This window comes from Pinus tabuliformis, chromosome 1_2, assembly GCF_031772625.1.
Source record: "Pinus tabuliformis cultivar Carrire ecotype Pingquan chromosome 1_2, CPIR1, whole genome shotgun sequence".
Lineage (NCBI taxonomy): Eukaryota > Viridiplantae > Streptophyta > Pinopsida > Pinales > Pinaceae > Pinus > Pinus tabuliformis.
The window spans coordinates 902,855,450-902,868,026 of NC_142298.1; the positions used below are offsets into that span (position 1 = coordinate 902,855,450).

Genomic DNA, 12,577 nt, shown 5'->3' on the forward strand with positions numbered 1-12,577 from the left:
GGTGGCTATGTGGAGAATAAATATGATACCACACTTCAGTACCATTAACGATATTCTGATCTTACTAAAGATGTCATCTCCTGTTATGGGAGAGATTTTCCCAATAACAAAGAAAGACGCTGTAAGAGGAAGGTAAGAAGACAGTACCTAAAATCTGTTGATGGATCTGAACCTTGCCAACCCATATCTTTCCACTGCTCTGATTTAAGGCCCCGCAATTCAATATCAGGAAATGCTGCTTTCCATAGTCCTTTAAGAGCTTCCTGCTTTGCAAATGGCTTAATTAATGGAATAATATTCAGGGACTTGCAACTTATGATAACACACGTACACAGGAGCCCAAAGAATGTCAACAAGGAGCAGATGCAAAGGCAAAGGAAACACCAAAAAAAAGCCAATTATCTTGAACTAATTCCTTAAGGAGGTCACGGTTTATTTTGAGTATTTTTGGATACTGAGGCAAATTTACATGAAGATTCCCACCATACTCCGGTCCAAACAGACCAATTTTATAATATTTAATGAAAGGGGTTTTCTTTAAAGGAAGAGAACAGTAAATACAAACAATTTTTGTTACCTAACAACACCAAATACAGTTATCCATAACTTCTATTACCTGAGCTTATTTCGGACACTTCAAGGCAGCCAATGTTGATTGTACCACTCAACCAAGTAAAAGCCACTCACCTTATAGCATGTGTGTTAAACACTATTGCCAGAGTTCCCATACACCACTAGCATTTAATTTAGAAACAGCACTATGAAAACTAGTGGAATCATGCAACAACAAGCTTCTTAGAAACCAGTTTAAATGAAAAGGAAATAATACAAAATATGTAATGTCCTCTTCGAAAAAATTTCCCAAGGAAGAATGTAGTAGCCTATCTAACCCCATAGGCTACAGTCATTTTAAAAGGGGGAATTATTATTTAATCTTACTTGGGTAACACTAGATAATAAAATTAAATTGGTGAAAATGAAGGGCAGCTTGCAAGTCACTCAAATTTGAAATTAGGAGGGAAAAGCCCCAAAGAGAAACTATATAAGGAAGGGAGGAGAGCCATTATGATCATCATGGATTGTTACTCTTGTCGATTTTGGGCTGAGGCTCTTGGAGGCTTTTAATACCCCTTTCTTTGATTGGTTTTGATGGTGAAAGTTTCCACCCTAGCCAATCCTTCTATCTTTCCTTGCTACAAGTGACGAAATTATGGCTAAAACCAATTCTTCTGAGGCAGCAACTGGCTGGGAGCCATCTTTCTGGGGCAAACAAGGGCTGGAACCTAGTTTCTGAGGCAGCAAGGGATAGAAATTAGAACCAATCCTTTTGAGGCAGCAACTGGCACGGAGCCATCTTTTTTAGGCAAGCGAGGGCTGGGACCTAGTTTCTGAAGCAGCGAAGGCTGGAAAAAGAGCAGCAGGCTGGTTGTCTGTGGTAGCGAAGGGAAGCAAGCTGCCTGAAGTTGGGTTTTAACCTACAGCAAGCTGACATAGGGTCAAATTCAGGGAAGTGAGTGGCCTAGGAGGCCACACTCAGGTATCTAAGGCTGCAGTTGGCTGAAAACGAGTATTTGGAGGTGAATTTAGGGTGTCGGTTGGGTAGGGATTAAGGAAGCAGGGGTTGAATAACTGTTCAGGGTAGCAGCGAGGTCTGCTGGTGTGATCTTGTGGCAGCAAGGGGATAGCTACAGTTCTGTCAGCCTAGAAACTATATTTGTGTTGATATCCCTATTGGGAAACTGTGAACTTTGTAAGACCATTATTTGCTTGTTGAATTGACCATACTTTATAGTGTTTGCTGATGAAACCAACCGTCTGAGTTCTTGTTTATCCTACTTGTGAATTCAATAAAATATCATCACTGTTATATTGACTGAAGAAGTACTGCAACACTGTTAAAAAAAATACAATTTTGTCATGTGTTTATTGAAACCCTAACTTGGAATTTCATCCCAAGGGTAATCTCTCTAAGAGGGATATTACAAAATATGGCAGATATTTCACCTCTTTGACTCTTTATTCATCAACAGACAATAGTATGTGTTTTATCTTTTCAGTATGATAAAACTCACATGCTATACTAATATCTAGCATAAAGGAAATTCTTGAAACAAGAAACTAGTGTGTGTTTGCTATGTCCTTACATTAGGACATCTGCCTGCATTTATCTTCCTTGTTTTCCTGCCATCTCGATTGGAGGGCAGCACTTCCTAGTGATTCAGCCTTGTGCTTTACAGTCCTTTCAGCCCTTCGGACATATGCTTAGATTGGCAATTCTCTATTTTCTCTTGACACTTTCAAAGCACCATATGTACTTACAGTTTCCATACAGTCTTGGATGAAATAGCAGTTCAAACTTCAAATAGCTGTTAAAGGTCATGTTCTTAAAAAGTATATTAGGAGTCTGATTATGGGCATTGGGACTTAGCCTGCCATGTTGACTCTTCTAGCTTTGACGAGAAGACGGGTTAAGGCTCTTAATTGTACATATACTATATTTTTGTAATTTGTAATATAATATAGGTTTTTGTAATTAGTTTAATGGACACAGAATTTTTAGAAAAGTCTGGATACAAAATAGTTGGGATATGACATATAAAAACTATATATATATATATATAAAAGAAGAAGACAGGTTAAGGCTCTTAATTGTACATATATTATATTTTTGTAATTTGTAATATAAGATAGGTTTTTGTAATAAGTTTAATAGACACAGAATTTTTAGAAAAGAATGGATACAAAATAGTTGAGATATGACATATAAAACTATATATATATATATATATATATATATATATATATATATCACACTTGTAAAGGAACAAAATGAAGAGTAAGTTACCATATACTTACTTGATTGGCATAAACTTGTATACATATTATTTACAATAGCTTACACTTATAGTACACTTGTGTATAGAATACATATAACACAGTATATACTATACAGTGCAATGTCCATATAATAAATATAATGTTGTATATATAAAAATAATATATCATATAATATTGCCTATAATGTATACTGTAGACAGTACAGATGTAAATGCTATACCATGTACAATATATTATATTTATATACCAGACTGAATTTTATAAATATATATATATATATATATATTTAAATGCCCATGCCAATAAACACTATTTACATAAGACACCAGTATCAAAAATGGCACAAAGCACTGCAACTACAATATTACTTGAAACTAATATCAAAAGATATGACAGCAGTAAAGCTCAAATGACAAAATAACAACACAAAAACAAAAGGTTGGGGGTGCCTGCACACCTAGGAGAGGATTGCACTTGCAAATCGAGATTATATGGTAGAAGACTCCACCAATGAAATTTATAACTATTGCATGTGTCATTGTAAAATGATTAGAGACACAAATGAGAGGAGCAGACCCCCATCTATGCCAAATAGGTAGAAAACTTAAAGTTCAAGTAACTAACAAAAGCGTTGACACACTGACATAAAAGAGGCATTTTACAAGTATTCAAATACAACGCTGTGAAATCAAGGAGTCGAACATTTATTACAAAATGATGATTTTGTATACATAATAGCCCATGGTCATAGACAAGATAGATACTTTTATTGATGTTCAACAAATGACCACAAAGTTAGGTCAGCGGGACCGCTAATCTAATGCCTAATAAATATGTTGTGGCTAGGCACACAATACATAATATAAAAATGTATACAGCCAGAAATCCTCTTGGCCATTTCAGATAGGGATTCTTGACATATCTAAGTTGTATCTAATATGGGCACATATCCAAGCTGTACCAGAGTCGTATTTGTACCAAATACAAGATATAGTGTATCCTTATGCTTATGTAGTCATATCCGGTAACTGTGAATCTATATATTACTTTCTCACACTATATCCACACAACCACATCACCAATGAAATTAGGCAGCTTCATCGCATATCAATAAAATTCTCATACATTTTTGAAGCAATTTTGGATACAAAGACTCCTTGTTTGAATAGAACTCACTAACCCCAATTCTTAATGATATAAAATCCCAATCCTACATCTGATTTTGATGTAGAGTTGGTAAAGATCAAGGCTCAAAATTTATTCAATGCTTATTAGGCACTTACATTCTCACCATGGCTTTAAAGGCTCACACTAGCCATTTACAAACATTCTCACTCATAGTTTGTATCCCTATTACTTTGTTTCCAGACCAAATTTCTACAGTTCCTAAACCCATGTTGGGTTCTCAATAATTGTACCAGTTTAGAGCATTAATGTGCTTGGAACAAAACATTAAAATCCAAGGTCTTGAGATCTTTGTTACCTCCCCAGTTTGCACTTAATGATAAAAGCCCTAATCCATAATGTGTAAGTTGTAACCCATGGGGGAACTACTAAGTCACCATTGTCACCTGAGAAACCTATCCTATTTATGTTTGTTGGCTCTTCCCAACTCAATGGAGGTATCCCTAGAAATAGGATTACTAAAGCTAAACAATGAGGTACAAGGTGATATCAGGAAATAGCTTTAGCAAAACATTTTTTTGTAGCATAAGCAAGTAAACAAGGTTGCGGAAGGATCAAAAGATTAGCGCCAATCCAAAAAAAGGCAAATGGAGCCAAGAGATTAATCCAAGAAGGCAACCTCAATAATGGGATAAGACTATGGGATAAAATATGCATGCCACAAGAAGAACACATCATTGCTGGAAATGGAAGGACGAAATACTAAGAGGATCTCAAACGTGCCACAGCAAAAATTTGGCAATGAGGTGTGCCCTACTATGGAATATTACTCTAACAACCACTCATGTAAATGTAAGATACAGGGAATATTCCATAAACAAGACAACAAAGGATTAAGTATGGAGAAACTCCTCACACAAAACCCTTCCAATATCATAGTTGCATCCTTCACCAACAGCCAATCAATAGCAAGCATTAGCAACTCTACAATAATATGCAAAAACAGAAAGCATTGAACAATAGCCTCAAATTAATAGGAAAAAAAAACCATTATATATCGCATATGCTCCAAGAAAAATAAACCCATTAAGTTCCAAGGAGGGAATACTCCAAAAATCCAACCATAACAAATGGAAAGAGCTACTCATTGAATAGAGTCTAAGTCACATGGTTCGTGTTCAAGTTTGGGCTCAGCAATGATTAGGTTCAATTCGAGTTCAAATTTTTTAATGAGGTTCGAAGGAGGTTCACCATTAGATTCATCTACATACATTTTTTATATATGTACATATATTACTTTGAAATGAAAAATAGCATAAAATAGTAAGATATCAACATCAATAAACATAAAAAATGCTATTGTGGACTTGGAAACTACAAGGAAAAATTATAAGCTTGAGTTGTGACATACGGTTACGAGTCTTAAGTTATGGACTTCATCAATGGCTATGAGGTTCAATGAGGTTTGTCAAACCTCAAAAAAAAATAGGTTCGCCAAACTTTCAAGCTTAAGGTTGAAGTTCAGCACACCTTATGACATAGAATGAGTTGAGCTTCATCTCCATTTACAATAAGATAATAATTGATTTCCTAGATTCATTAGTACTCCAAGGAATAACAATAAAACAACCTCAACAACTTCCATACTAAAAGTAGCAATGAGTTGTTGAGGTCCACTTTCCTCTCTAAGATCCACTTTCTTATCTAGGAGTAGTATGCATTCTATGAGGGGACCATGACAGACAGTAGGATACACTTCAGTGGCAGAGGAAGCAACAATGGCAGAGGTGGCAGCCAAGATTTCCACAGGAGGATTTGATTCAATGTTAAAGGGAGAACCCAGTCAGGGTGACCAGAAACCAATTTTGGTGATGGATCCAGTGAAGGAAGCTAACCAGTTTATGGTAGAGCCAAGGAATGCAACAAACCATGTATTGAGGTACCTGCACGGTACAGTTGGATATGATTTACAATATATCTCAGGTAATGAAGTGTGGTTGCAGGGATATATTGATTCAAATTGGGTTGTGAATGCAAAGGACAAAAAAAGAAACTTGGGGTGTTGCTTCAACTTGGGATTGGATATGATTTCCTGATTTAGCAGGAAGGAGGCTTTTGTGGCACTACGTATAGCAGAGACCGCAACTAGTGTCGCAAGTTGTGAAACAGTGTGGCTCCGGAAGCTTCTTGCGGGACTCTTTGATCAGGCCACTTCATCCAAGACATGGTGCAAAAGGGAGCAGTGAAGCTCTAGTAAATATCCACATATGAGAAGATTGAATACATTCTCACCAAGCATCTGTCTACAGCAAAGTTTGTATACATCGAAGACAAGCTTGGCATGATACAGAATGTCTCCCTCATTTAGAGGGAGTGTTGATGTCTTTGCAAGGTCGAGTAGACCATCTCCTAAGAAGCCAGATGGACTTGGTTAGGTCATGTTGATTTGACCATGAGAGATGGATACATTCACCTAAGTAGCCATGAGACTTTGGCTAGGTCATGCTAGTTTGACAAAGGGTGAATGGCCCAGGGAAATTGCAGGATTGGAAAAATCTTCTTTTGAGAAGCCAGAAGGACTTGGTTGGGTCATGCTGATTTAACTAGAGGAGATAGATGAAATTTACCTGAGAAGCCATAAAGGACTTTGGTTGGGCCATGCTCATTTGACCAGTGGTGAATGGTCCAAGGGGAAATCCTCTCCTGAGAAGCCATGAAGGACTTTGGTTGGGTCATGTTGATTTGACCAGAGGAGAATGATACATTTACCTGAGATTGCCTACTCCAAGATGGAGTTATCTATAGAAATGCATCAACATAGCAAGTTCTTCTTATGGAGGAAAAATTTCAATTAAGGGGAAATATGTTGCAGCTAAGGAGAATACCTCCCTTGCTAAGAGGGACTGTTGATTTGTGTGTAGCATTGGGAGGTATTCCCGCATGCCAAAGAGGTCCCCAAGTCGGCCTGAGAAAATTAAAATAAAAATATATTTTTGGGGCACCAAGTCAGCCCAGCACATGAAAGGGTGTGTCCCTTGGGTAATTTTACCCCCATTTCTGTTGGAAATATGGTAGCCATGGTCAGTATTTTCATCATGTGAAGAAATAGAAAATTTAAATTTAAATTTTGCCTCCTAAATTAATCAAGTCGACCTCCTATTGTTCAAGTTGGTTGGGCCCCTAAGAGGCACCCATTTAACCCCCCTTTGAAGACTATATAAAGGAGACCACCTCTCCTCATTTGACACATCGATCTATCTCATGATGAGCTTCATTCCAGCAAAGAAAGGAAGGAGGGGGTCGAAAATTTGAGGAGACTTGGCACTTGTTTTCTGGTCAGCTATTATGTTTTTGGTTTTTCTGGATGTATTGATGAATTGAACTCTCTCTCTCTCTCATAAGGAAGACTTTTCTGGGTTTCCCCCTTGTGGGTTTTGCCCTGGCCTCAGACCAAATTTTTGTGTCTCGTCTCATTGTCTCATGGTCATTTTCTACTACTCTTTCATGTTTATTGGTTGATATTTTCTTTTGTATAATTGCTTAATAATATTTAATGAACACTATGTCGAACTAATGTTAACAGATTATTGGAAGTAGTTATGTGTTGAAGGAAAATTTATTCTAGCTTGTGCCCTAGAAATATCAACAATTTGACTAGTATATATATAGATGAAGTGATATTTCATTTTCTTCACCAAAGAAGAGCAAGAAGGACGATTCTCGTGTGGAGATCTAGCAAAGCAAGGAGTCGCAACAAAGGATAAAGTTTGTGGAGAACGAAGGAAGAGCAACAAGGAGCCGCAGCCAACAAGCAGAGAAGGTCGAGTTTTTGTGGTTGAAAGGAGGATCGAGGGAGTTGTTTGAAGGGATGATCAAATGTATTAGGCAATCGTAGGGCCGCAAGGCCGCGGGGCTGAAAAATTAACGGTTTGACCGGCATTGATTTGTTGGAGTTTGACTAGGTTTGACTAGTATTTTGAATTGGATATTGGCATAGTTTTCTAGACAAACAAGATTTGTAAACCTTGTTGAAGAATAATTTCTCCTAAAAGAAAAGTTGTTGGGTTTCTCCCAAAATTGGGTTTCCCAAGGTAAAGATATTGTCTCTATTGTGCATGGTTGTCTTTCTATGATCTTTATTGTTTCCGCTACAGTTACTGTTGATATTTTCTAAACTGTAATTGTTCAATGATATCAGTGGCATAAGAATATTGTGTGAAAATCATTAGATAGTAATTATCTGGCAGAACATAGTATTCTATTGTGCTCTTGTAGAAAAATCAACAATAGACAGGTCAAGGGGATGCCTAAATTTATAGGAAGCTTCCTTACTGAGCGTTGTGCCCACCTTCTTCAAGAATATGGGCAAACATGGACTCAAACATATACAATTACCCCATTACACTATTTAATACACATTTAACCCCATATATGCCCCCTTCGAGGTCATATCATGGCACAAATGAGTGAGGCACCCTTTCTTAATAAAATGATGAAGAAGAATATACAGAGACAAAGAGCTACTCAATGAAACAAAGGTTGAGGAATAGGAAAAAGGAGTATTCACCATCTCCACACACCTCAAACCAAATCCCAAACACGTCAACACTTCAGTGATTAAGGCCCAATCAATACAATCGCATGCTTTATCAAAGTTAATATTTAAGAAGAGATCCTATTGATCAATCTCCCTCACCCACTCTATCTGTTGAGAAATCAATATGCTTGTAGATTAGGGTTGATTCCTCTTACTTGATAATTACTTGTGAGTGTTTGTTGGCTTTTATTACTTTATTATGTCTTCTTCATCAAGCAATTACCAAAAACATAAAGTGCATGAAGATCACAAGAGACAAAGAACACAAGATGTAGGCTCCAAGCCAAGGCAAAACCCCACAAGGGGGAAAACCCAAACAACTTCTCTTCTTATAGAATCAGATCAAAGTGAGACATCCAAGACCCAAGACCAAGACCTCCACAAGGAACCAAGTTAGCCCTCCTTCAGATCTCCTCCAACCAAACCAAGTCAACAAGAATCAAAGTTGGTCAAACCTCTTCTAATCAAAATTTCAAACCTACAACTTTGCAGAGTTGCCCCAGCACCTTCACAAAAACAGAGTTGCCCCAACAACTTCGCAGAAACAAAATTTTGGCCCTATAATTCGCAGAGTAACCCCAACAACTTTGCATGTGTGAACAAAGACAAGCAAAAATTCGATTTTCCTTCTTTCCTTAGATTCTTCTCTCTCTCCTTGGCCTTTGCTCTACTTCTTCTTCTCTCTTGCACAGAAATCGATGTGTGTGAGTGAGTGATCAAATGAGGTCAAAGTCTCTTCCTTTTATAGCCATCCAAGAGGTCGAATAGGGCCTCTTCAAGGCCGACTTGGTCTTATGGGACAAAATGACTATTTTTGACTCAAAATAAAAATTTTCATTTTGTTACAAATTGTCCAAATGGGACATTGACACACAACAAATTTTCTTCTTAACTCAATAAACCCTAGAAACATGAAGAACATGCTTTGACTAGAAAATAATAATAATAATAAATAAATTTTGCTTTTATTCTTTTTGCTTTTTACATGAAATACATATTGATACAAGTACAAAGATAATTATGAAGACCGAACCTAGTTACAATTTTCAACACTCCCTCTTAACTAGGGAGGTATTCATAATTACACAATAGGATACAAGGATACTCAAATTGAAATATTCTCATAAGAAGAGTTTGGATTGATAAGCATCTTCAAACATCATCATAACCAGCATTGTCAATTACAAAAATAGCAAGGCCTTGACTGACAAGCTCTAACTCTCCACCAGATTAGAGCACAATGCTAGGAGGCATACATTTGGACACCACCACCACCGCCTCTCAAGGCACATACCCCATCCGGATGTTCACTAGGTATGTCCTTACAGGACTATTCTTATCTTGGATTCCCAATCCTCAAAGAATATCGGTCCTCCTTAGGACTACTCTTATCTTGGATGCCCTACCCCATCCTCAAAGAGTATTGGTCCTGTTGAAGAATGCAACTAGTGTCGGTCTTCATAATTGTATTTGTCAAAAGAAAGAAAAATATTTTTTTTATTGACTTAATAAAGCACGGGTTTCATGCTTAGGTCATTGGTCCATAGGTCATAACATCCATTGTGTGCTCTAGGATTGTTTACATTGAGTCAAAATCAAAGTCTTAATGCAAAAGACCCTTCATAAGATCCTTATGTCAAAGAAGAAAAAACTATTTTATGTCAAAATACTCTCCTCCACCAAGCCGGCTACACCTCCTTCAAGTCAACATGCTCTCCTCATCAAGTCTGCCTCATAAAGGGCAACCAACACCTTGAAAAAGACCATAAATATAATTATTTGACCCATTGGATGAGATCATCAATCTTTAAACCTAAAATCGTTGCTAAGGAGAAAGGAACGTGAATAACATATTTGGAAGGACCTAAAATCATTGCTAAGGAGGAAGGAATGTGAATAGCATATTTGGAAGGACCTAAAATCAATACAAAGAAGAAAGGAAGAATTCAATCTGCTATTGATAATTTCAAGTTCGATTTGAAGTTTGCATCAAAGAAGAAAGAATGTGAAGGCCTAGAAAAGAGGAGTCAATTAAAGAGAAGAAGATAGTTGCAAGGGTCGAAGATGATAGACCGAATTGCAGAAGCTTCAAGAAAAGAAGAGACGATTTTTTGATGACTGCTTCAGTGGAGGGATGACTTGGTGGATGGAGGGAATTCATGTATCTGGTCAAAAAGGTCAAGTTTGTCTCATCTTGATTTGATCTACTAGTGGAAGTGTTTGACTGGGTTTTCCCCTTCATAGAGGTTTTTCCCTGGCTGAGTGCCTACATCTTGTGTTCTTCTATTGTCTTTGAAGTTTTGGTAATTGTCTTGATGATGAAAACATAATAACAAAGAAGAAGAAATAATATCTAATCACAAGAAATTGTCAAGTAAAATGAGAAATCAACTTAATAAGAAACCCTAATGTTTCCCTAATGGATTTCTCAACATGGTATCAGAGCTAAGGTCAGTTAATCAAGGCAGTTATAAGATCATTTTTGTGTTAAAGAAAAAGGGTTTCGCATCTACAATTTAAGACTAAAGCATCTAGAAGGAAGATTAAACTTATATAACATATTTCTAGGCATGATTATTAAACATTACCTCTGCAACTAGGTCGGAGACCTGGGAAATTAGTGCCTCATACCTGGAATAGAAAACCATAACAGGAAGAAAAGTTGAGCAGCGTTTTTCAAATCCGAGAAGTTAGACTATAAGTCTAGACAAGGCCGAGTATCATGTGAGAAAGGTCGAGGTTTTGTGTCATCTTAAAATCTGAAAACTTAATAGTTATGTATTAGGATGACCTAATCCAGAAGTCTCAAGGTATGTTTCGTGGACTAGAGATAGTCCTATCATTTAGCGTAAAGTCTACTTATAAAATAGTCCAATACCGAATTGAATAGGAGCAATCTTAAGAACATTCGGAAAAAATTATAGTCATACAGTCGTTGTCATGAAGTATATTTATATCAATCATCACCAAGGCTATTAGCAATCCCTCTCTCCTACAAATTATGGCATTTTGATAGACATAATTAGAAGAGTTGTTGTTCACAAGCAAGTAATTTATCACCTTGAAGAAGAAGCTACAATTGGTACCATTTGGCATTAATGACATCAATAATAGTTGCCATACTCCTAGAAGGCAGTCCTTAAACTCGGCATCTCCTAAAGTATTCATTCTTGAAAGCAACAAGGATCTTATATCTTGAAGAACTAAGGTAAGTATACTTTGAGGTATGTATAATCATTCTTGCTTATATAAGGTCTAACCTAATTTGGTGTAGGACTTTGAAATTCCTTTATTGATTCTAGAATTCGTAGTTTTCGTGTTATTGAAAATTGTTGATCTCTAAGTTCTAGCAAACCATAGCTTTTAGTCTCTAAAGTTTGTAGGTATTCTAGGGATAAATTGGAAGCCCTAGAATTAATATTTTGAAAAATGACTTAGGGTTTGGTCTAGAAATTTCTAGTTCATATATATATATATATATATATATATATATATATATATATATATATATATATATATATATATATATATATATATTTGGGTACTTTTCGTGCAAGTGTTGCAGATACATAAAAGCAATAATGATCTTTTGCAAAAGGAAGCCCCTCTCACAAGAGATAAGTATTCTACTTTGATTTCTTTATTATTGTTGCTCGAGTATTTTCCTTGGAAGAAAAGTCTGCAGGTATAAAGATTAAGGGGGAGCTTGCAACTAGAATTATGATTCAAAAGGAGAAAGAAGCTTTAAGAACACTTCAATGAAGAAACACTACAAGGTTTGCAAAAGAAGTAACTCAAGGTATGTAGAAAGTCTTCTTCAAAAGGTACAATCATTTTAAAAATTTTGCTTGGTATTACTAACTCTCTCATGTCTACGGCTTTTAATCATAAAGATTCTTGTTAAGGTGATTAATCTCTAGATTGAATCTACCCTTGCCATATTATCTCTTGCAATTTTTGCTCATTTTTGGGTGAAACCCTACCCTTTAGGGTTTGTTACAAAACCCTAGCCTTTTG

At 36.5% G+C, this 12,577-nt stretch overlaps 1 protein-coding gene across 1 annotated transcript in view; it reads right to left on the reverse strand.

The window, feature by feature from the left end:
• LOC149208870 (uncharacterized) overlaps positions 1-12,577 on the reverse strand; it is a 124,924-nt gene that overhangs the window by 86,017 nt on the left and 26,330 nt on the right. The window contains exons 5-6 of the mRNA XM_089396185.1: positions 10,270-10,277; positions 148-266 (exon numbers count right to left, since the gene is read on the reverse strand). Coding sequence (XP_089252311.1) covers positions 148-266; positions 10,270-10,277 — 127 coding nt within the window. The remainder of the gene's footprint in view (positions 1-147; positions 267-10,269; positions 10,278-12,577) is intronic.